Source organism: Crocodylus porosus, unplaced genomic scaffold, assembly GCF_001723895.1.
Source record: "Crocodylus porosus isolate Cpor-Errol unplaced genomic scaffold, CroPor_comp1, whole genome shotgun sequence".
Lineage (NCBI taxonomy): Eukaryota > Metazoa > Chordata > Crocodylia > Crocodylidae > Crocodylus > Crocodylus porosus.
In genome coordinates, this window is record NW_017728945.1 from 182,009 (window position 1) to 205,329 (window position 23,321).

The 23,321-nt window shown below is 48.4% G+C and overlaps 1 protein-coding gene across 2 annotated transcripts in view; it reads right to left on the minus strand.

Annotated features, from left to right (window-relative positions):
- Positions 1–1,315: 1,315 nt before the first annotated feature.
- DPP9 (dipeptidyl peptidase 9) overlaps positions 1,316–23,321 on the minus strand; it is a 23,511-nt gene continuing 1,505 nt past the window's right edge. The window contains exons 2-21 of one of the 2 annotated variants that reach the window (XM_019550527.1): positions 21,816–21,878; positions 19,603–19,856; positions 15,883–15,995; positions 14,689–14,862; positions 14,285–14,453; positions 14,050–14,163; positions 13,658–13,786; positions 13,093–13,154; positions 12,491–12,591; positions 10,555–10,732; positions 9,546–9,711; positions 9,348–9,427; positions 7,597–7,749; positions 7,178–7,313; positions 6,259–6,404; positions 5,790–5,936; positions 5,549–5,701; positions 4,006–4,148; positions 3,319–3,430; positions 1,316–2,686 (exon numbers count right to left, since the gene is read on the minus strand). In XM_019550527.1, the coding sequence (XP_019406072.1) occupies positions 2,594–2,686; positions 3,319–3,430; positions 4,006–4,148; positions 5,549–5,701; positions 5,790–5,936; positions 6,259–6,404; positions 7,178–7,313; positions 7,597–7,749; positions 9,348–9,427; positions 9,546–9,711; positions 10,555–10,732; positions 12,491–12,591; positions 13,093–13,154; positions 13,658–13,786; positions 14,050–14,163; positions 14,285–14,453; positions 14,689–14,862; positions 15,883–15,995; positions 19,603–19,825 (2,592 nt within the window). In that variant the 5' untranslated portion in view covers positions 19,826–19,856; positions 21,816–21,878 and the 3' untranslated portion in view covers positions 1,316–2,593. The remainder of the gene's footprint in view (positions 2,687–3,318; positions 3,431–4,005; positions 4,149–5,548; positions 5,702–5,789; positions 5,937–6,258; positions 6,405–7,177; positions 7,314–7,596; positions 7,750–9,347; positions 9,428–9,545; positions 9,712–10,554; positions 10,733–12,490; positions 12,592–13,092; positions 13,155–13,657; positions 13,787–14,049; positions 14,164–14,284; positions 14,454–14,688; positions 14,863–15,882; positions 15,996–19,602; positions 19,857–21,815; positions 21,879–23,321) is intronic. The other variant, XM_019550526.1, reaches the window with a different exon arrangement.

Here is a 23,321-nt window from a genome sequence, read left to right on the forward strand (position 1 = left end):
TACCCCCTCGTCCAAGTCACTGATGAAGATGTTGAACAGTGCGGGCCCGAGGACCGAGCCCTGGGGGACCCCACTGCCCACCTCCCTCCAGGTCAAACATGACCCGTCACCACCCTCTCGGGGTGCGGCCCTCCAGCCGGTTGGCGACACGTCTGACTGTGCGGGTGTCGACACCACACCCCCCAGTAATGAGAACAGGGTGAGAGACAGTGTCGAAGGCCTTCCGAAAGTCCAGGAAGACGATGTCCACTGCTACCCCTGCGTCTAAGGATTTGGTGACCTGGTCGTAGAAGGCCACCGGGTTGGTCTGACAGGACCCGCCACCAATGAACCTGTGTTGGTTGCCCCTAAGCATGATCTCCCCTGCTGGCCCCTCCTGGACATGTGCCAGGATAATTTTCTCAAAAAGCTTAACCAGGATCGAGGTAAGACTAACTGGCCTATAGTTCCCCAGGTCCTCTTTCCTCCCTTTTTTGAAGATGGGAACCACATTGACCCTCTTCTAGTCCTCTGGCACCACACCAGAGCACCACGAGGGCTCGTACAGCCGTGCCAGGAGTCCTGCAATGACCACAGCTAATTCCCTCAGTACTCAGGGGTGGAGATCATCCGGACCAGCTGATTTGAATATATTCAGACCCTCCACAAGTTCCCTGACTAGTTCCTCCCTGACCCTTGGCCTGGGTGCACGCCCTGGGGGCCTGAAGCGGGGCTGATCTGGTCCCTGCTCAGGAAAATGGAGGCAAAGAAATCGTTAAATAGGTTAGCTTTGTCGTCTGGTGCGACAACCAAATTTCCTAGCATACCTCGTAGGGGCCCCATGTTACCCAGTACCTTCTTTTTGCCCCCTGTGCATTTAAAAAAGGACTTCTTGTTGTCCTTGAACAAATGACAAATGCAGGCAGCCCCAGCAGTCACATGCACAGAGCAGCTCTGTACCATACTACAGGGTCAGGACCTCAGGTGCCAAATTTGGGTGCCCACGTGCCCTGAACTCCAGTGACTGAGTGCCCCCAAACTCCCACCTGCTGGCGGCTCAGCACCCCCTGGAAGAATCAGGCTGCTGGCTGCAGCTGCTGAACAGATTGGACGCCAACATCCATACACCCCCAAGGCTACATAGTCAGCAGACAATCCGGGAACATGACAGGAGTTCCCAAACCCTGAAGCTTCCGCTGCTTAGATCTGGCCTCTCTGGAGGAATATTAAAAGCATAACGTAGTTGTCAACACCCAACAAGAAAGAATCGCCTGCTGTGCCACCAACCCTGCGAGTGACCGCAGCGACCCTGGAGACCAATGCAAGTGCCATGGCATCCGTTTCCAATATTTTAATGAGTCGCTACATCTTACACTCAATTATAAAAGAATAAGAATCCATAAAAATATTTTCTTTTCATAATACGCACTTAAAATACTCGGGGCAAGTTGATGTGGTTCATTTGGGTGGGTTGCTCTTGTTCATTTTTGCCCCTGACAAACCCTTGGCTTTGGGGGCAGAAGGGTGGGTGCTCCCCTGAGGTGCAAGTGTCTACGCCCCCCCCCCCACCCCCAAACTGCAGTTCATGGTGACCAGGTAAATAAAAACCAGAAGAGAGCGAGTGTTTGCCAAGTAGATGGGCGAGGAGACCAGTCACTGACCCGCAGAGAACTGAAGCGCAGCCAATTTCAGTGCATGTCCGAAAGCTCAGGGCATTGGGGGCAAGAGGGTGGTGAGGAAGGGTGCACTGGGGGTAGGACACAGCAAAGAGAGGGGCAGAGTGGGGAGGGAAGGAGGGAATATTTGCATAAATATCCATCTCATGTTGCAAAACCCAGATGCTACTGCAGTTTCTGGGAAGGCGAATGCCAGTTGGGGTGTAGCCAGCTGCTACCATGCTACCTGTTGGCACAGTTTGCCCGTGAGCAGCGAGTTGGGGTAAGGGGGCTGAGGACACTGTCGCCAACCCAGCTGCTTTCCCCCCTCTGCTCTGCAAAATTAACTTAAAAAAACTAAAAAGAAAAAGGAAAACAAAGGAAAAAAGGAAGCCTCATGTCACATGCTTCTGCGGAGCTGCCCAGGCTCCAGCCTTTGCGCGTTCCAAAGCAACAGCAGCAGCAATCGACTCCTGTGGGACTCAGGGCGGCTGCTCCTCTCCCCCTCTTGACCTCCTGGCTTAAGGCAGCATGCCAATTCAGCTCTTCCATTTCCAATGCAGGCTCTGACTTCTCGCAGGTAAGAGCATGGGGCCTGCTGAGGTGCAGTGGAAGGAGACAGGAGAGAGAGCGAGCGAGAGATGCACATGCACCTCAGCCTCTGGAGCTGGACCCCTGTCACTGGTTCCCAGCAGAGAGGGAGTAGCAGCAAAACAAAGCATTAACAGCCAGGGCAGAGTCAAGGTGAGCAGCTGAGCAGAGGCAGAGCTCTAGCTTAGGAAGCGTAGGAAGGCAACACTGTCCAGAGGAAACAGGAGCAGTATTCCCCCCGGCCCTTGGTCAGGGTAGCCCCCCAGCAACTTGTGCTCTGGCTTCAAAGGCGGTCGAGGGAAGGAGGAGGTGGCAGCAGGGGCAGAGGTGAGCTGTCAGTGTCCAGCGGTTTGCAGAGGCCCGTGCTCTCAGAGGTATTCTTGTAGAAAGTGCAGCAGCGTGATTTCATAGTGCTCGCCCGACTCGGGGCACCGAATACTGTGTCTCTCGTTGGGGTAGATCTACATGGAAGCAAAGAGATAGCCGTTAGCTGGGAATGGCTGCGTCACCCCCATAGCTCCTCCCATGGACTTGCCTCTGGCCCCATACGGCTGAATGTATTTTAGGGGAGCCAATGAGTTCTATGCAATATATCCGCTCTGGCACCCCCTGCACATGTCAACATGTCTGCTAGTCAACACATCCTTTCACAGCATCTGGTGAAGTGAGCTGTAGCCCACAAGAGCTTGTGCTCTCTCTACAGATCTTATTTAGTTAATCTATAAGGAGTATATCACCCTGTCTTCTGCTAGTCAAATGTCAGAGCAGGCCACCAAATGGCTTGAGGTCACCTGGGCAAGTCAACTGATAACCGTAGAGTGCAAGGGGAGAAGGCAGGCAGCAGGGGCGAAATACTGTGTGGGAAAGACTTGTATACTGTCGCTGTTCTGCAAAGCAGTAGAGCAGCAATCGAGTGCCACCTTCTGGTCACATTTGTGCAGTTGGCTGAAATTAAGCTAGGCTGGAATCACCTCTGCTTCTCCAGACATGGGAGCTCTTATACTACTTCCCTTTGAAGAAAGGAGGAGGAAGAAGGTATTCCACTGCCTCCTGGTGCACAGGGACCATCCGACCTCACTCCAGTTCCTCTTACCTGCAGCTGATAAGGTTTTCCAGCCCGGATTAGCTGGGAGACCAGGAAGTTGGTATGAAAAAAGTGCACATTTTCATCCAGAAACCCATGGAGTATCAGCAAGCGGTTTGGCCTGGAGATGGGGTGAGAGAGAATGAGTCTGAGGGCAAAGCCTGGCCAGAGACCTGAGCAGAGCCACCAGCCAGCACATCAGCACCTAGCTACGTGGGAGGGAAACAGGTCCTCCTCCGCCACCCCAGGGCATGGCATTGCTGACCTCAGGCTCACCTTAGCTGAAGCAAGCTGGGTCACAGCACCCTGCCCTTGCCCACCACAGACAGCAGTGTCAAACAGTGTGAATTAGGGCAGAAGATCACCCAAAGTTTCAGCACTCTCCACAGCAATCTTCTTAAAGCTTCTGCCAGTGAACTGACTTTCCCCAGCCAGCTGGTTTTATCTAATCTACCCCAGCTTCCCCCTGCTCCTCTTCCCTTGAAGCAGCTGAGCCCAGAAGAAAGTCAAGTGACAGTTAGATGTGCTCTGCTCTGGCCAGGTGCACACAGGCCAATGCCAGCTGATGACCTGCGGACAGAGGTCAGCTTTAGGAGATAAGGACGAGCACCCAAGGTAAGAGGGATTACTGCAAGCTTATCAGAAACAGCAAGCCCTCAGCAGTCAGCAGCAAATACCCCGTTGCATGGTACTTACTCATTGGGGAGTTTTTCTACATGCAGTGCCACAGAGCCGGCTTCGTAACCCTGCTGGTTGTTCTCTGGGACATCCATGTACCGTTCTGTGTACCCGGTGTCATACGCCATCCAGACTGTGACGGGGGCACCTGCTATGGCAATCTGGCAGACAAATACGGAGCGGGGGGCAGAGAGAGGGTTTCAATGACCCAGCGCTATAATACACTGCCTTATCCTTCCTGGGGAGGTCAGAGACCCACAGCTGTAAACATGTGCTTCCTCATTCCAGAGCAGCCCAGCTCCTGCAGCTGAAGTCAGTGCTGCACCACCCTCTGGTGCTGCCTTAACCAGGAGCTACAGGCATCACTGGGAAAACTCCAGCCTGTTCTACAAACCAGTCTAAGTGAGCACAAGGACCCCTTCTGCTCTGAAGAGCTATTCAGCAATAGCACTTCTTCAGGCCCACAAATCTCAAAGGGCTACACAAGCACTAGACTTTGACCCCCCGCATTATGTCAGGTGCCTTCCAGGTGGAGGGAACACTGGCCCCAACAGGCACACAATCTGAGCAAAGGTTAATTAGGGGATATTTATAGGAATTGCTTTATCTGTTGCCAAGGAGCAGCCACCTATGGAGTAGAACAGTTGCTGAGGAAGCAAAAGGGACTGCTGAAACCACTGGGGAAATTCAGTTGTGGGAAAACGTAAGGGTCCCAGATGGAACTTGACCAGAGACTGGTTTTATTAGGGAAAGCACCAGGGAATCTGTTCAGAAAGTTTATTGTTGCCTGAGAAAGCACCGTACCCTCTAACGCTGTGTGGGTTTTACTGGCTCGAAAGCCCCGTAATGCGATTCACAGCAGTGCAGGGGCCAGTGAGGCAGCGTATCCCCTAAAGCAGCAGCCGGTCTCAGTCCACCCACCCATGCAGCTGGAGCCTGGTGACAGGGCTGCAGCTCTAACCCAGGGAAGGTGCATTTGGCGTGTCCTTTTCCAGGACTGAGGCTGATGACAGCCCATCCCCTGCCAGGGGGCATTCTCCCCAGCCAAAATGCACCAGGCCAACTCTCAGCCAGGAGTCAGGGGCAGGAACGGTTGGGGCACATCCCCCATTCTCCGTGCTCCTTCCTGTACAGAAGCTGTGGTCCAAGGCAGCCACTCTCTCACAGGACAAGCCAGTGCTCTGTAACCAGCAGCCAGAGAACTTGATAGCGACTTCATCTGTACGTTGCTTTCCACTGCTGGCTCAGAACTCTGCTGTTCCTTCCAGATGGTGCTCACAGCCCACTAGCTCAGGGTCCCAGCCCAAATCTGGTCTCAACCAGATGCTAAATGCAAAAGTGCAATGTTGACAACCTGCTTGATTCTAGGCAGCTGTTCCATCAAACCAGCCAATGCCTGAGCCAAGGGGGCAACTTTCACATTTCTCTGTAGCCCACATCCAAGGGCAGCAAATAGGAAAAGCCAGCTACAGGCATGGAGCACTTGGAGCTTGCCATCCCATAACATCACGCCTAAACATCAGAGGCACTTGGCATGCCATTCTTCCCCAGCCACACTCACCTTGAACACACTGGGCTTGCAGATAAGGCCCATGAGAGAGAGGAAGCCCCCGTATGACCAGCCGTGGATGGCCACCCGAGTCAAGTCAACAAATCCGTATTTCTCTGCTACATAATGTAAACCTTCAACCTGGTCCTCAATCTCCACCTGGCCCTGGAAGAAGAGCTCAAGTCAGCTTATTTTCTGAGTGAAAAGGGGGAGGCCACTGTAGGAGGAGAGATAATGCAGTAAACAGAGTTACCATTTGGTTTTTAAGGGCCCCTTCAAACTTGAGTCCTCGCTGACAGGAGCCCCTCCCATCGATTACCACCACAGCATAGCCTAGGGATGCTAGTGTGTTGAGCCGCAGGTACTTGATACCTTTGAAGGAATTATTCACTAATTGCACCTAGAGTAGGAGAAAAGACAAATCACGTGAGCAGCCCTCTGAAATCTTCTCCCCATCTTTGCAAGGGGTCAACAGTCACTACTTGGTGTATGAGGCTCTACACCACCCCTCAGAGTTTATCAAGGCCTGAGCTAGGCTACAGCCACTAGCAAAGAAAGTTATTTGGCTCATAGCAACTGGACTGGGCAGGTGAAATCATCTGCAACTCCCAATTCTAATCAGAGGGCAAATTCCCAGGCAGCTCTGGAGAATTCCCTTACATGGGAGAGAAGCAAGAAAGGAGTTCAAGAAAGAGATGGAAAGTGCTGAGTCGGGTTATTACCTGAGGACCTCCATACACGAACAAGACTGTAGGATGCTTCTTTCCCGGTTGGACGTCATGAGGTTTGTAGACCATCCCGTAGAGCTCAATGTCTGACTGGGTCCGGAAATGAAAGATTTCTGGAGGCATGTAGTCTGGAGGGCAGCCTGTGAAGAGCAGTCCAGACACTAGCTACAGGTTTAAGACAATAGGCTCATCATCCTACCTGAGCCAATGGGTTTAACTTGTATCCTACATGCCTCTTAACCTGCGGTTGAGCCCATGTCCTTTTCCAAGATGTCGGGCACACCCTATCAAAAAGAAGCTTAGGGTCTGTCTCACCAAGAGATACCTGGCCCAGCCCACACATGGCAATGGGTTTCACCAGCCTGCAGAGACCACCAATGACAAATGCCACCAACTGTGCACACAATCCTGTGTGATCCTGGCAGGCAAGTGGAAGGAAGAAGCCTTCCCAGCAGGATGCAGCAGCTGCTGGGAACCAAAAATACTCCTTCAAAGTCTGCAAAATCATGGCTACACAAAGTGGCAGAAGCTACGCACATTCCTTGAGTGCAAGAGGCGTTAAATCCCCATCCATCTGCCTTTCCCTAGACCACCTCTGTGAAGAAACATCTACTAAACCCTGCAGGCATGGTTAATCTGGCATCCTCATACAATTTCTCTTGCTCAGAGAGCAAGGAACTAGCATAAGAAGTGCATTAGGTCCCCCTGGGCCCCAGCAATACCACACCCCTTCCTGTACAGAGCTATCCAGTAAAGAGATCTACTCCCGGAGGCAAACAGTGGGTAGGAAGATTCACTTCCCAGCCAATGCCCTTGCCTGGCTCCCTTCCACCTCTCCAGTTTGCATCAGCACTGCCCTCCTGCCTAGACAGAGCATTAGGGGGGTGGGGGGAAGGAGTGAAAGGAGACGTACTGGCTGCCTCCATCATGCTGGCCCAGAACTTGGGCTGCTTGTGAAGTGGGTCCTCATCGGGGCCACTCATCTTGTAAACGTGCACACAGGGCGGGGTGCTGACACTGCTGTAGTGGCTGATGAACATGTCAAAGTTCTGTGGGAGAGAAGACGATCATTCTCCTGCATTCCTAAGACGAATTACTCAAGCCCCCACTCCCCACAACAGGACCGCCTTCTGTACCATCACGCTACTCTGTTAGAGCAGGAACTACAGAGCAAGGCATTTGCAAGGAACGCTGGCACTGGCTGATAGTGCCTATGAAGTCTCCTCAGGAAAGCCTGGGCAGGAATCAGTTTGCTCCCGTTACAAACTAAGCACGGGCTGCATGGTTGTCACATGCAGTCCACGTGTTATTACAGGGTTGAGGCAAACTCACCTGGCTCATTGAGCAGCTGTGAGAGAAGCCTAGAGTGGTGAGCCGTACGATTTCGCTCGGAGACTCATAGCCGACCACATAGAGATGGTGCTCCAAGGGGGTATCTTTTGTGCCTTGGAAATACACCAGCTTTGTTGCCTCATTCACCCAGATCTGCACAGAAGACAGAGGACTCGGAATCAAAAGGTGACAGCTTGCTCTTCCCTCCCTGACTTAAACTGACGCATCAGGCAAAAGCCAGCCTCCATAAAATAGACCACAGCAGAACAATGCTCGTTGCATTAATGATTGGTGCCCCGGGCCTGTGGACATGCACACAACGCTTGTGCAGGGCTGGATGGAGACCAGCTTAGAGGAATGCCAGAGGAGAAGACAGCCAGCTCTCTAGGTGCCTCGCTATGTTCACAAGCTAAAAGAGCATGAAGCCAGGAAAAAGGATATTCAAAACCATGTTTTTAAGAGAAGGAGCTTCCAGCAATGTTTCTGCATGGCTGCCCTGGTAGCAAGGATGCACAGGTTTCTTTCCAGCAACCTACAAACTTCATAGGTGGGATAGAACTGACTGACTGTTCCCGTTACAGCCATTTCTACACCTGCGCTCTGCTGAACCAAAGCTCCAGACAAAGCAGTTTCTAAAAGCTACCTGGCTCAGCAGTGGAGAGGCCAAAACTGCATTAAATATCCATTTTAAATATAGTTTTAGCAGAGGTTAGCAAAACTGTTTTCCGTCCAAAGTGGTTTCTACACATTGAAAGCTATTCCAAGCCCAGCCTGGTTGGAACCTACAGGACAATTTGGATAACACAACTCTTTATGGAGGGGGAGGAAGGGGGGGGGGGACGGGACACGTGGGACTAGCCAGTTAAATTGGTCAAGAACACTGTGACAGAACCCTGCAGGGCAACAAATGAAATTGAAATAATTGCTGCTAGCATGATTTCAGCTGTAATGTGTAAAGGGCAATGCTCTGGCCAAAAAGAACAGCCTGAACTGTAAGAATTCACCTGGGGAGGGACAGAAGGTTAACTGTGGAGTGAGGAAAGGCAGCAGTAATTGTATGTGTGAAACTAGATGCCCTCAAAGAGAGAATGGAATGACAATCCAGATTAAATGGGACTGAACAGACAAGGCTTCTGTTCATTGAAACAGTCTGGGATGCACAAAGATTAGATATTAAGTAGCCCTGAGCCTAAAGCAAAACAGAATGGGCTTTGACTAGCTAGTAGTAGGGCTTTAAAACTCCTATTTGGCTACTGTGCTAGGAACAGCTACCACCCCCTCCCAACACAATTACATCAAGCTCGCCAGCCAAACTCCTCCTAAGAGCTCTGCAGAGGGATCAGCTGGATGATAACAGATCATTCCAAGCACCAGTGCACATTCCTAATTCCCAAATGCACCCTGGGGTTAAAATGCTGCGACCCAGTGGCAAGCCTGAGCTTTTCAGAGAATGCCTATTTGTTACTGTTGGATCTCAGCCTCTAGTACCGTTTTATGGTCGGACTCATTCACGTGGTTTCCCAGAAAGAGCAATAAGGCGCCTGATTAAAAAGACAATCAGCTTGCTGTATGCCAGGCTACAGCGCTCCTGGGGAAAGCAAAGGCAGCAATAAAAAAAAAAGCTAGAAACAAAATGAAGCTTAAGTAGTTCTAGCTGGTCCCAGGCGTCTGGAACAACAGGAGCAAGCCAGGTTTGCGGGCAGCAAGTGTAAAACCAGAGCACGGCAAGAGAATGCAAGAATAACCTGTACCTTTGAGCCATGTCGTGCCAAGACCTCCCACTCCCCACTGGTCAGGGCGATCTCCTCTTTGATAGGGCATTTGAAGTCATCTAGCAAGGAGGAAGGGCAAGAATGAGAGCCTTATCTAGCTAATTTCTGAGAGAACAATTCAAAGAGGAGAGGGAACATTCTGAAATGAGACAACCACACAGGGAGGTTTGCTCCAACCTTCGTTGTGGACGTATGGCTGGGTCCAATCGTAGCTGCCCTGCTTTAGAAGGACCATGACTCTGTACAAGTGACAGAAGCCTGTCTTGCACTCATTGGCTCGGATAAAAACCAGCTCCTCCTCCTCTCCCTCCGGTTGGATAAAAGGATAAAAGATGTCATGAACCTACCAGACAACAGAAAAGGACACTGTGAGCAAAGAGGCATGGCCATGCAGCTTCAGACAGGAAGGGAAATAAAAACACAGTAGAGAAAGGCTGACCTTGGCTTTCCATTGTCACCAGAGGACAACCCTATGCCCATGTGGCAAGGTAAGCCCCTCAAGATACCATACAAGCCCACAACCCAGCCTGGCACCACTGTGAATGGGTGCAGGTGGAAAAGTAGTGTCCTAGCACAACATGGGCCTGACAAGCCATTCAAAAGCTCAGATGAGCTGAGCATGTTGGCTCTTCACGGGGCACCTGACAGCCCTGGGGCCTACAACCCTGTTTATGCCACAACAGACATTGTTTTAACACTACTCATGGCCTCCATCATACTGATGAGCTCCCCAAATCCTGAGCAACAAACCAAGTCTAAGGTTAAGGATGGTTCAACCCCCAGAGCTTACTCCATCCTTGGTTTCTCTGCCAAGACTCCCATCAAGAAGTTCATTAGTACCATGTCAAATGAAACCAGGGATGGAGATGTGTCAGTTAAGGAACAGACCCACTAGCTCATTTCACTGTGGCTACCAACCCATGGAGAAATGGCAACTTTCAGTCTCTTCTTATCTAAACTAGAACTGGCAACAGAGGAAGTCCTTCACTGCTACATTGTTGGCTTTGTGGGCTACCTAATGTCTTACACCTGAAAAGATTTTCAAAGGGCATGGACACACCATCAGTCTGATAGGGTAACCAGTCTGGGCAAGGGCAGCAGAGCTGGACGCATGCCCCACATACTGAAGAAGATGGGGAGGAACTTGGGAGGCTTGCCTCTACTAGGCCCAGCCCTACACCCTTACATTTATCCACACATCAGTGGTTTCTTCATATATCACAAAGGGTTGGACATTTTCTGGCACAGCTTTGGCAAATTCAGTGCGCTGCTCCTCGTTTTCTGGTACCGGGATGAACAGCGCTGGAGGCAGGAGGACTAGCTGGAGCCGCTGCTGAGGACGATCTAGGAACATGGCCCAGGCACTGTGAGAGGAAGGAGTGAGTAAAGGTGAAACAGTCTGCCCCCACAGAACTAACACTCTCTCCTTCCCTCCACTGGAAGGCAGGAAGAAGGCTTCCAAAGCAAAGAACATGCAGGCGAGCCGCCTGCCAGACCTGTGAGTGTGTCCGTTTACAAGGAAGCACAATCAGCAAGATGTCATTTAACTGGTCGTGACAGTGTTCTTCTCCTTGGAAAAGGAAGTGGTGTTTCTAATACAACAAGGCCTTGAAGCAAAAAAACCCCCAAAAAACAAACCAGTCAGCAGTCTGCAGTGAGCAAACAGAAGGAGTTACTTTCATCTACACCACAGCTCTTGCAAGGGAGACTCTCCAAAGTGGAGCTCTACTGCAGCCCTCCTGGCTTGCAGGGAGGCATGTTGATTGCTGCTTGACTTGGATACACTTAGGGCTAAATATGCAGCAGCAGAGATTTTACGTGGTAGAAATGATACCACCTGCCTGAAGGAACAACCCCCCTATACCATAATGACCACATCATGGGCTTCATGAATTAATACCCCACCACTAGCCCAGCAGAGCCCTTGTGCAAGCACCATGTACCACCTGAAAGGCATCTTGGGGCTTTGCATAAGGTGATATAAACCAAGCACCAAGGCACTGACAGCAGTAATCAAAGATAAAGAATGGGCCAGAGGAAAGTGCAGCCTCATACTCCAGTTACCGATTGGTCACAGAAATCAAATCTTCTAAAAACAGATATTGTTAACTAGCCATAACAAACATGATCCGGACTGAAACAGCCAAAATCTAAGTTAACCTTTGAATCAAAATTTATGAAAGTCCAGCTATTCTGAAATGACTGGAACCACATGAAAAGTTATTTTTAGATGTTCTTTTGGGTCCTGTAACTACCTGAAACTTAAATAAGCCAGCACAGGAAGTAGAAGCATCCATGTTTGCTGGAGCGTTCAGGGAAAGGCAAGTGAAAACTGCACAGTCCTTGTTTGCAGATAAATCAACCCTTTCCTTCCTGAGGTCTTAAGTGTTTTCCTGAATTTCAAAACTGGGATACGCTGTCAAGAAAAAGCAGTGAGTTGTGTTGCTAAATCCTCCAAGCACTCTCCGGGAAAATTAGCATTCCCCAACAGAAGAGGCTCCCCCCACCATCTATCCAAAAGCTAAGAATTCCCACAATAGGATTCATGCATTGATCCTTAACAGCCAGCTGTTATGGCTTTGCCAAGATAAACCACGGGTCTAAACAGAGTACCTACAGAGGCTCCCAAAGAAACCCTCTCTCTGTACAGAACTGCACAGAAGGCAGGGTATATTACAGGAGTTTTTCAATTTCCTCCAACCATGACCAACACCAAATACACCAGAGACAAGACAAAGCATTACAGTGTACTGTGATATAACTGCTTACAGTTATCCCGATTTCTTACCACAACAATTTTGTCTACGTATCTATACTCAACTGCTCTGGTAACAGGATTAAAAATGAATTCTCTGGGATTGCACACTTGACATACATTGTGTACAGTGCCACAGTTTTGGTTTAAAACTCAAAGTTCACCACTCTCTTTGCCATTTGGTCAGTTATAATATAGACTAAGATAATAGGATTATCAAAGTGAGTCAAGCACCACAGAGACTTATGGTTTTTGTGGGTTTAAGCCTGGCCCATAACAGTAAACTGTAAAGTAAATTAAATGGCTGCAACAGATCAATTAACTGGATGGATAGTGGGGTTCTCCTGGTAAAAAAAAGCCTACGTACTATTTGCCATCCCTGGTCCATCCAGCACGTGCAATGTACTCCACAGAAGGGAATAACGTGGCAAAGGGCTGCACCAGCTCCTTGTCCTGAGCACATACAATCTGCAAGAAAAGAAAGAACATAAAACCAGCAAGTTCCACTTTACTCTGAAGTTTGGTGGAACAGGGGAAGTGGCAGGCAGTGCCTAACAGCATCAGTGAACCAGGACTGCAGACGCGGGGCTTTACTTCTGTGGTGGGAAGAGAACAAGGCGGGTATCTTGAGATCCTTGTAGTATAATGGCTTTGGCATCCACTCCCAGGGGATGCAAGCATAGGACTGCATCTGGGTTCTACCCTTGCTGTGCTGTTCACCCACTCAAAGCCCTGCTCCTCACTTCTCCAAGAGGTGAATAACATCTTCCCAGTATGGTAAAGTAATTCATGTTCCTTGATCAAAAGATCAATAGAAAGAGCAGTGAGAGGGGTGTCAGGCACAAAGACTTTTGTCTTTTGCTTTCAAAGTGCCAACAGCAACTGCACAATCTGCCCAGCTTCAGCAGCAGTCACCCTTCACGTGCTACGCCCCTGAACCTCCTTCTCCAGAGACTAGAGATGACTTACCTTCCCCTGACTGTCTGTTTGAAATTCTGCCAGCTTTAGTGTTATCTTGGGGTTTTTGCTGCCTGGAAGGGAAGCAGCAAGGAGAGAATGCCACGATCAGATAAGACAAGCAATCTGGGCACCCCCCCTAGCTTGCACAACAGACATTTTTTAGATAACAAGAGAAGAGTTCAATGCTGCTAGCTGTGCATGAATGTACATCTAGTGAATGGCTATGCCGAGATTTCTGTTGTGAATGCATGGAGAAGTATATCTGCCTGTGCAGGCAGGTGTGTGCACAGTCATTTCTTGTCAAAGCAGATATAAATTCCCTGTGTATTCAGGGCTATGCCCGAAGGGACAGCTTCCCACTCAACCATAGTCCCCTTTGTTAAGACAGATTTGGCCATTTCTTTCTGCAGTGAGCTGTGCATTCAAAGACTGAGATCACCCTTAATATTTATGAGATTCTCTCATATCCTGGTAAGCATCTAAATTAATAATGCAAAGCTGATAGGACAGATGCTGCGGCTTTGGCCTACAAAAGCTGGAAGTAACATCAGATGCTCTGCAGCACCCCATTCACCTGTCCTGGGATATCGATAGGAGTCTGTTTTTCTCTCTTCCAGAGCAGGAGAAGGAACATGAATTATCTCCACCTCCGACTCATCTACTTCCTCATACAAGATCCGCAGCGTTTTTAAATCTTCTGAGCCTAGAAACAGACACAGTAGGTTTGCCATTAACATCCTCAACTGCCTTTCTTCACTAGGACGGAGCACTACTGTAGTAGGTCTAGCAATTCTCCACACACACTTCCCTTAAAGCCCTGCAACTTCTGGTAAGTATTCACACGAAAATTCTACTAGTTTACAGCTCATAAGCTCTAAGCAAATGACCTGGAACTCAGATCTTCAAAAGCAATCAGTAAGTTACTGACACAGTTTAATCTCTCTAAGGCTAAGAGGGAACACTGACCTTCTACCGAACCTGTGGGGCACCACCAGTAGCCTGTGAAACGATCAAACTCCTCCTGGATGACAAATGTGGCTACTCCTGCTGACTTGGGATCATCTAGAACATTGGATAAGCCTGTAAAGGGAGAAAAATTGGGGTTGAATCAGGAAGAGCAATGCAGGAGTAAAGCTTCCTGATCAGAATCTTGCAAGAAGAAAGGACTCGTCTCTTGATGGTTAGAGGGAACTCTGAGTACCTTTATGGCAGTATGTCATCCGTCTCTCCTCTCCAGTCTCAATATTCGCTACCCACAGGTCATTGTTATTGATGAAAGAAAAGAAGGCAGGGTCAGCAGGGCAGATCTTGGGGTCCATTCGAGGTCCCGAGCATTGGGTCTTGATCTCCAGTGGCTTCATAGGAGACACCTGTGATAAGAAGGCACGTGCTATGTACTAGCTCTGCTTTCAACTCTGAGCTGAACAAAGGCCCAAGAGATGGTTCCAGCCGACCCATGATGGAACCAGGGCTCAAAAGCGTGCCTCAATGGGAAGCCAGAGGCAGGACCCAACCCAAGAGGTATCCACCATGTGATCATTCACCATAAGAACATTGTGCTGGCCTGCCATCTCTCAAACCATGCCCAGTTGTTAGCAGACTCACCATGAAGCCATTCTTGCCCCCATCTCGACAGTGAAAGAGGCTGTTGCTGGCCTGAAAGAGGAAAAGGCCACTCTCGCTGTGGAAGTCATATGAAGTGATTCCAAAGACCCCAAGACGCTTGCGCTCCCTCAGCAGTTCCTCTTCCCTAGAGTACATCCCGTGGTGAGGGGTTGCCTGATAGTGAATGAAAGAAAGAGAATTTGCAGGTCTGAAGGGGCAGCAATGCTTTATTAATGAGATGGGCTAATCCATGAGTGGCTGAAACGTGACCCGTCAGCTAAATGCAGCCAACAAGCCTATAATGCAACTCAGACCACTGATGTTTAAACACAGGTGGGACTCTAAAAACCATACACCCCCCTCTCCCAGACAATGCTTTCTTCTAGATCAAAGCCAAAGGCTTGGATATACAGACTGAGTGGCATTTCCACCTTAAGCACAAGACAGCTGCCACTTACTCTATTTATGCAAACCAGGTGCAGTCAATTAACCTAACACCACCTACATCCTCTCACAAAGAGTTTCCATGTCAGACACTGCAAATGATCACTATTTCAGGAATCTTGCATTCGCTTCCAGGGCACTCAGAGATCCATATATGATTCTAAGCCCCTTAAATCTGCTTAACAGAACCCTTGGAAAGAGGAAAGCAAGACCAATGCGACCCCCTCCTACCAGGCCCTGCCACCCCCCAACACCCTCTCATTATAAATTACAGCCCAGTACCAGGCAACCATGTGTTTCCCTTCCTGAATGAATTACTTGAAACAAACTGGCAATGGAAGCATACAACAGAGCTAGCACTTGGAGCCCTACTGCATCCCTGTTATAAAGGCAGTTATTAAATACAGACATTCAAATGGAGTGGGAGGGAGGGAGGCCAAGTAGGGAGCCTAGGCAAGAAACCCAGAGCGACAATCTGTCATCCCATCTTAACTGGAGGTAGAACACTGAGTACAGGCAAACATATTCTGATACCACCAGCTGATCCACGGCTGGCAGACCAACACTATCCCATATTATAGTTGATACACCTGCTCCCATTCTGCTTGGTGTGGTACAACCAGGCTGCTGCACTCCAACAGTTGAAAAGAGCGGTACACACCATATTAGCTGTCTCTTCGGTGTCAGACTATCAGCCGGCATCCTCCACAAGGACTACCATGGCACAGAACCTCCTCCATCTCCTCTCACCTGAAAGTGATCCAGCATCTGTTTCCATGACAAGAGCAGCAGGGCCTCCTTCCGTACCTTTTTGGGAATCTCTGAGTAGAGGAGGGAATTCTCCCGGCTACCATATGGCATCCCTGTTGGAAGAACAAAAAAACAGTTCACTGCGGGCATTTCACCAGAGCTAGGTGTGCCCAAGACAGGTAATAATTAAGGCCATTTTATTAACTACTTAGAACCAGATGTTTTGGGTGATATTAATCAGGCACCTTTTCCAACCTGCTCCCCACAATCCACTCACTAGGTAGTACCCAAAACGCTTTAGCTTTATTAAGCAAAGCTTTCTTCGGCAAGGTATTGGTTCACCTCGGCTGCTTCTTTACCTGCTGCTCAGCTCACACCTTAGCTCAGTGGTTCTCAACTGGGTGCCTTGACATCCTTTCAAGGATGCCATGAGTTACCACACAACATAAGCAGGTAGGTGTGCCAACACGATTCACACGATAAACCCAGAGATCTCAAATAGGAATCCACAGCGTCAGAAACATTCTAACTTGTTTTGGACTTTTTGTGTTCTTTGCAACAGAAGAACTATTCTGTTCTTTTTCTGTAGACAGAAAAGAGTGGAAGAGCTGGCATTTTCTGATGGAGGCCTCGAGTCTGAAAAGGTTGAGAACCATTTCTCTAGATGAACTCTCTCTGGAGAGCTTCTGCCCTTACCTATGCAACTCAGTGGGTGGAACCCTCCAAACATTCCTCAGCATGACAATGTCTTGCTAAAAGAACAGGCTGTTCAAACAAACCCTGCCAGTCTGCGATTGGGATATAATGCCTTCCGGCTCTTGTGTGGGCAGAGGCACAGCCTGGGTAATAGCAGTGGGGGCCTCCTGCTCCTCAATCTAAAAGAGGAGGGACAACTTATGCACACAACCATGTCAATCAGTCCTTGACCTCTTTGGAGTGGCACCTGTGGTGCCAGCCATGCTGCCTCGTCAGCTACTTCACAAAAAGGCGCAGAGCCACCACAGTGAGCAGCCAAGGTCAAACAAGTTACCAGAGCTGGCCCAGATGCCAGCAGCAACATTAGCCCTGGGGCTGGCTCCGTCAGTGGTGTCACTGAGCCAACAAATTTGCCTTGCACCCTTCCAGATGGGAACTTATTACAATCAAGACTCAATATTGTCCCAGGACAACAGGGAGGGACACCTGCCCTGCTACTGCCAATGCTGCAGCTGTTCTACACAGGAAAGTATTACTGCAGCCTCTGAGCCTGTTAACCTGGTGCTGCACTCGCTTTAGCGAAATGAAAATTGAAATATTAATAAGCACCCGAGAAGCAGAGCAACACGCGAGCACACAGTCCTCAGAGACACAGAAACACTGAAGTGCTGAGCATGTGGTGTTTAATATAAGCAGCATCTGCCATGACACAACATGAGAGCCTACAGGGACCTTCCTCGGGAATGATATAAGATGTCCAAGCTGGCTGTAGTTAGGAACACCAAGATATGACTACAGATGCATTTTAAATGGCTGGGACTGCAGTAACATGTGAATCTCCAGGTGCCCTTAAAGTTCTTATACTGCATTAGCAGCATCTAGGATGACTCTGCACTATCTATCATTGATAGTTGCAAAAGAACTGCCTACAAATCTGAGAACCCGAGCTTTGGTCCTTCTGTGATGTATAGAACTGCTCAGCTCTGATAACAAATGTGTCCAAAGAAAAAACAGCAGAAATGTACTCTTCCCCTCCTCAGCGTATGCACATCAAAATCCATGCTAAATCTTAAAGCAACACTTATGCCAGACTGGGGACAATACTTATAGACTCCCTTTAAGCCTATCAGTAGTGACATCTTGTAGCCTCAGAGACATAACAAGCTGAGCTGGTGCCAGGAGCAAGCTCTGATGGAGAGTGGCTGTGGGGCACGCACAGGTTCAAGACCAAGTCTAACCCGTGCTGGGAACTCATAAAAGTCCCTGGCTGAGCTGCTGCTGCCACTGCATGCTGTGCCCACCCTGACTTTGCTGCTTTTAAAGCAGCAGCAACTGGGGATTGTTTTGGACAGGGTGCAGACTCTGAGGGGATGGGGGGCAATTCTAGTGCCCCTCCTAACTTGGTGCCCAGGTGCACTTCTTGCCCACCCATAGTTATGCTGCTGTGTAGCCCAGAACCAAGCTTTCTAATGATACCTTATTCAGTAATAAAGTGGTCAATTTAACACCTGCTCATTAAGGCTGTGAAAGTAAGAAGCTTTTATCCTGTGCTGTGAGAAGGCTTCAAAAAGATAAGAGATTTTGCCATCATATTAATAACTGGCCAACAATCCAACATGCTCTTGTGCTCCATAAACTTCTTGAGGAACAACGAATGTTAAATGTCAAAGTTCAGCACTACGTCATCTAAGCCCAACTACTTGAACTGTCACAGTCATTTCACTGCAGGGCCCCAGCTGGATTCCAACAGGAAGATGGACTGCAAATTGTTCACACCATGGGAAAATGCTAACACCAAATACAACTTGTAAGCCAGTCATCTAGATAAGTGTCTAACTTTCATCACTTTCACCAGTACCACAGGGGTCTCAAAGCCAATTCAGTGTTGATGTCTGGACAAAAGGAAGCCCTTGTGGTTTTCACTTCCCACAAGGAATCCATCTGTTGTTCTAACACATCTATTCAATTTTGTTTGCAGGGTGCCTGCTCTGTTAGTATTTCTCAATGAAAATTTGCTGGGGACTACAATAAACCAGTTCACCTGAGCTGCCATGAGAGATCAGACTACTCTTCCATCAAACCCAGTATCATGCTGGCAGCAGTGGCTAACACCCAATGCTTGAAAGAGAAGTGGCATCATTGCAAGACAGCACAGCCGGCTGCATAGAGCACACGTTACTGACCATAACATTATCCAGCCTTTCTAAAAGTCTACCCACTGTATTTAACTGTTGCTAAATTAGCTGCAACTCTAGACTGGTGTAGCTCAAAGATCTACCTTCTCCCAAATCTTCGAAAACAAGAGAGAGTTCAGTGGAAAATACTATTAATACCTTAGTCTTATTTAACAGATTCATTCTCCTCCTAAAAGCACTTTACAATTGCCTCATCTCTGAAACACACCCACAATGTCAATGCCTTCCACCTCATGAAGCAGCGAGAAAAACAATTTACTGTTTCTGCGAAATAAACTGATATCACCTCCTCAAATCAGTGAAATGCATGGAGTTTGCTCCCAATCGTTTCAGTGTTTTTTGCAATCTGAAAAGTCAACTGGACAGTCAATCAAACACCCCATAGCCATGACTCATGACCGAGCCATGTCCACCTAAAAGATGAAGGGAAGGATCTTATGATTATGTATATTACAGCAGCACACAGAGGGCCAGAGTAGAACTCTCTTATGCCAAGCATTGGGCATAAATAAATAAGGAAGTCCCTGACTTGAACAGCTTCCAGTCAAAATAGACAGAGAAAATGTAGGTGAGAGTAAGTATGAGGAACTGAAATGCTTGTCCAGCTCTGGACAGGAAGTTCACAGCAGAGCTAGAAACTACTTCTAGATGCACTGAGTCCCAGTCAAGTACTCTAAACCCAAGACCATCACCCCCTCTTAGAGCCAAGCTGCTCCAGGACAAAGAAGGGGACTGGCCAGCCACAATTATCTGGGTGATAGACACACAAATACTGAGCAACATGAAACCAGACTGAACAAGACAGAGGGATAGCTGAAGCCAGACTTACCTAGGTAATACAGCCGATGAGAATGTGGGCTGGATTCTTCAGTTTTCCGGACAAACTGGAAATCATGGGGAGCCTTGTTCACAATCATGCCCGAATACTTCCTGCTGCCATGAATAATGTCACGCAGGCCATCCCACGAATGCTTCTGCACCTGGAACTGGGAAGGCACATCCTCCATCTCAACAACTTCGGTACTGTCCGACAGTGCATCCACTGCAGTCATCCTCTCTTCCCCTTCGGAACTGCTCAAGAAACTGAGGAAAAAAGCAGGGGAGATCATTAGCTGGAAGGGATGCAGCACACTCCATCTACTTACAGGGGCCAACTAATTGCAAAGGCCATGTGCCCCTTGAGAATCTTTGGCTCTTAAAATTACTTCTGTAGTCACATACTAAACAGGGCCACGTGAAAAAGAGTAATCCATCTCCCACACACAGGCAAGACTCAACTCCAGGACTTCCTCCAGAAACAAATCACTGCTTAAAAAACAATCAGGGCAGGAGAACACCTGCTGCAGCAAATGTTTACTCAGTTTGACTGAACTGAAATATATTCTAGCCATATCATTGGGACAGATCATGTCAAATTTGATGTACAGATATAGAGACTACAACATCTGACCTGAGCATACAAAACTTAAGTCCTAATACTGACCCGAATGAGGCATAATGCTTGGCTTCCTTGCAGTGCTCTTGTAATCAGAAGTGAAGTGGGACAGCTGTCAAAACAGGAGCGTAAAAGAGCAACTGACTGGGCTGCAGGATGAAGAAACAGCAGGCATTGCAGACTCTCGGCACAGTCTGCACAATGCAGCACAACCAGTCCACCGGTTTCCAAAGAAGCAGTTATCACTTTAGATAAAACCCAGCCCTGCTCCTCTAGTCATTAGGAACTTCGAGATCTGCATTGTCAAGCCTTTGCTTATAAAGGAGGGTGTGATCAACCTTACACCAAGCATGGCTGGAGACTGTGTGCCAGAGGAGGCTCAGTGAGGAGGAACCTCCAAACTTTACTGAGGTCCAGTGAGCAGAACCAGATAGCCTAAGAGCAAGCTGACTTGCCAGACTTCTTCCAAGGGACAGATTCATTCCCCAAATGACATGGCCATACACCACTCCAACACCAGCCCCACATCTCCCATTCTAGCCCTTCTTAGTTATTCACATGTTGGCATAAGGGTAGAAAACTTTCTAGGAGTAAGTTTCATGGAGAATAGAAGAAAGATTGGGTTCTAAACAACCCTGACTGAAATGAAAGTCTGTTCCAAGCCACACGTTTCTTTCACAAATGAATGCAGCCTGCTGCTTACAGAGATTTGGCAGCATCCTGACAGAGAACAGATTCCACAAAGCAACTGCCACACTTGAGTGTTACACTAGTACAAAACAGACACCAAATCCTAAAAAATACAATGCAGCTCCATACAAAATGTCTGTACACTCTCTCTCAATAAGGGGATTTGCAGGTAGTTCTCATTCAGAAACCACACACACACACAACAAACCCCAGAACAAAAGAAGAATTTGTTTTGGTTCTTTCTGTATTATGAACCAATCTTCCACTTTCCAGGATCCTTTCTAAAGGAATGTTCTCACTTGTACCTTCGTCACATTTGACTGGATCATCAATTCTGCTCTACCCAACACAGTGATAGCTCAATTGTCACCTGCTCAAAAACCTCTTGATGTCAAGCAAGACTGAAAAAGAAAGCCTGTAAAATCCCTCCTCAAATCTCTTCTGAAGAGACTAACCTAAGATTAGACAGGCAGTCATGCAAAACATACCATCTACTGCAGTGGTCATCCACCAAGTAGTAGATTCTGCATGACCACCAGGCCAGATTACTCTTCTCACTGAAAAAACATACCTGAAATAAGCTGGGCTTCCTTGTAGGTGACAGACAGAATATAAGGCAACAAATATCGTAACAGCTTCCCAAGTCCCTGACTACTGCATTATGAGCACATATGATGTGAAACCATTACAAAGAAGCTCTGGAAAAAAAACCCTCCCCCACTCCTGATACCAACCACCCAGCAGAAAAACAACAAAATCAGAGCTTGAAAACAAATGAAGTGCAGGACCCTGCAAAGAGAGCATGACAAGCAGTTCAGGTAAATCCACAGTGGAGAACACTGAATCAAGCTTTAACAAACTCTCCCCCATAAACCTTGCATAATATCAACAGCCTCAAGTCTGTCAGCTTCACATACCCTGGGTGTGGCAGGAGCAATTCGAGTCAGTCTCCTGGCCTCTTTCAGAACAAAAAGCCAAGCCTGAAAACAAAATGCCACCTATCAGAAACACAGCGGGGACAGCACAAGGATTTAAAAGCAGATGCAGCAATATAGCAGTTACACTCCTCTTCCCAGATCCCACTACAGTTTGGGCCAAGTCTGCTCAGCTGATAAATCAAAAGGGTTTTCAGGACACTAATAACATTCCACAAGACAGCTCTTCCCACCCAGCTGGCAAAACCCCTTCAAAGACAGTGATGGTAGGATTCAAACAACTCTGCTCTGCACAAGAGGAGTTTTCAAGGCCAGCTCAGGTTTCAGCGACTTAACTTGAACACAGTTCATTCACATCCCTAAAACTCATCCTTGCAACCAGCCACCCCACAGGAAGCTAGTGCTAACAATTAGACGAGAGGACAAGAGAGTCCTGGTATCTTGTCCTGCTGGTGCATTTTGCATCAAGAATATACTCATCAAGACATAAAAGCAGTCACTCTTTAATTATTTCCACATGTCACGGCAAAGAGGCCAGAAGATGCTATTGTACATTCTCACAGTCCATCCAAGAGTCTGAGATCTATGCAAAGATTAGGCTAAGAAGTAAACAGGAAGGGATCATGGAGTCAACAATGAAATGCAGCCATTTGGTGGGGCAAAATGAAGCACATGGCTCTAGGAAAGGAGGGGGAAGTATAACTCCTATAAATTGGGACAGCAGTGGGAATTTTTGGATGAATCTACCTGGACTGGAGTCTGGCCAAAACACCAGACTTAAACAATTTGCTGGTAAAAACCAAGCTCTGGAACTGTTGGCAGCTACACAATACAACTCGCGTGCCTTGCAACATCAGATGTAAAACTGTGGAGGTCCTTTATTGTGCTGAGACTGACTCGGTACTGACTCAGAGGGAAAAGTCATTCTGACTATGCTACTCAACCCATTCTCTCTCACTACTTACATCTTCTTTGGGAGTCTCCAAACATACCAGCCAGCCACGTTTATTCTGCCAGATCTGACAAGGCAAGGTGGCTGCAGGCAGAGATGACCAGAGCAAGGTGCAGGGCCTGGGACAAATCAGCCTGTGCAGGGCCCCACCCCTGGATGCAAGGAAGCTGGTGGCAGATTCAGCAGGGGGCGAAGGGGGGTGCCAAGTGGCTGGACATGAAGCCAGCGGCAGTGTGGAGTCACCATGGCCACTTGGGGGACCCGGGGCAGTCGCCCTGATTCACACCCTCCCTTGGGAACGGCCCTGGCTGTAGGCTTACATCCAAGTCTCATTTCAAAGTCAGGGGTGGGAAAAAATGTAATAAAGCTACAGAAGAGAGAGAGAAGGGAAAGGCTGACAAGTGCAGGGTACTGCACCTGGGGAGGAAGAACCAGCACCATACCTACAAGTTGGGGAACTCCCTTCTCGGCAGTGCAGAGGCAGAAAAGGATCTTGGAGTCATCACTGATGCCAAGATGAACATGGGCCGACAGTG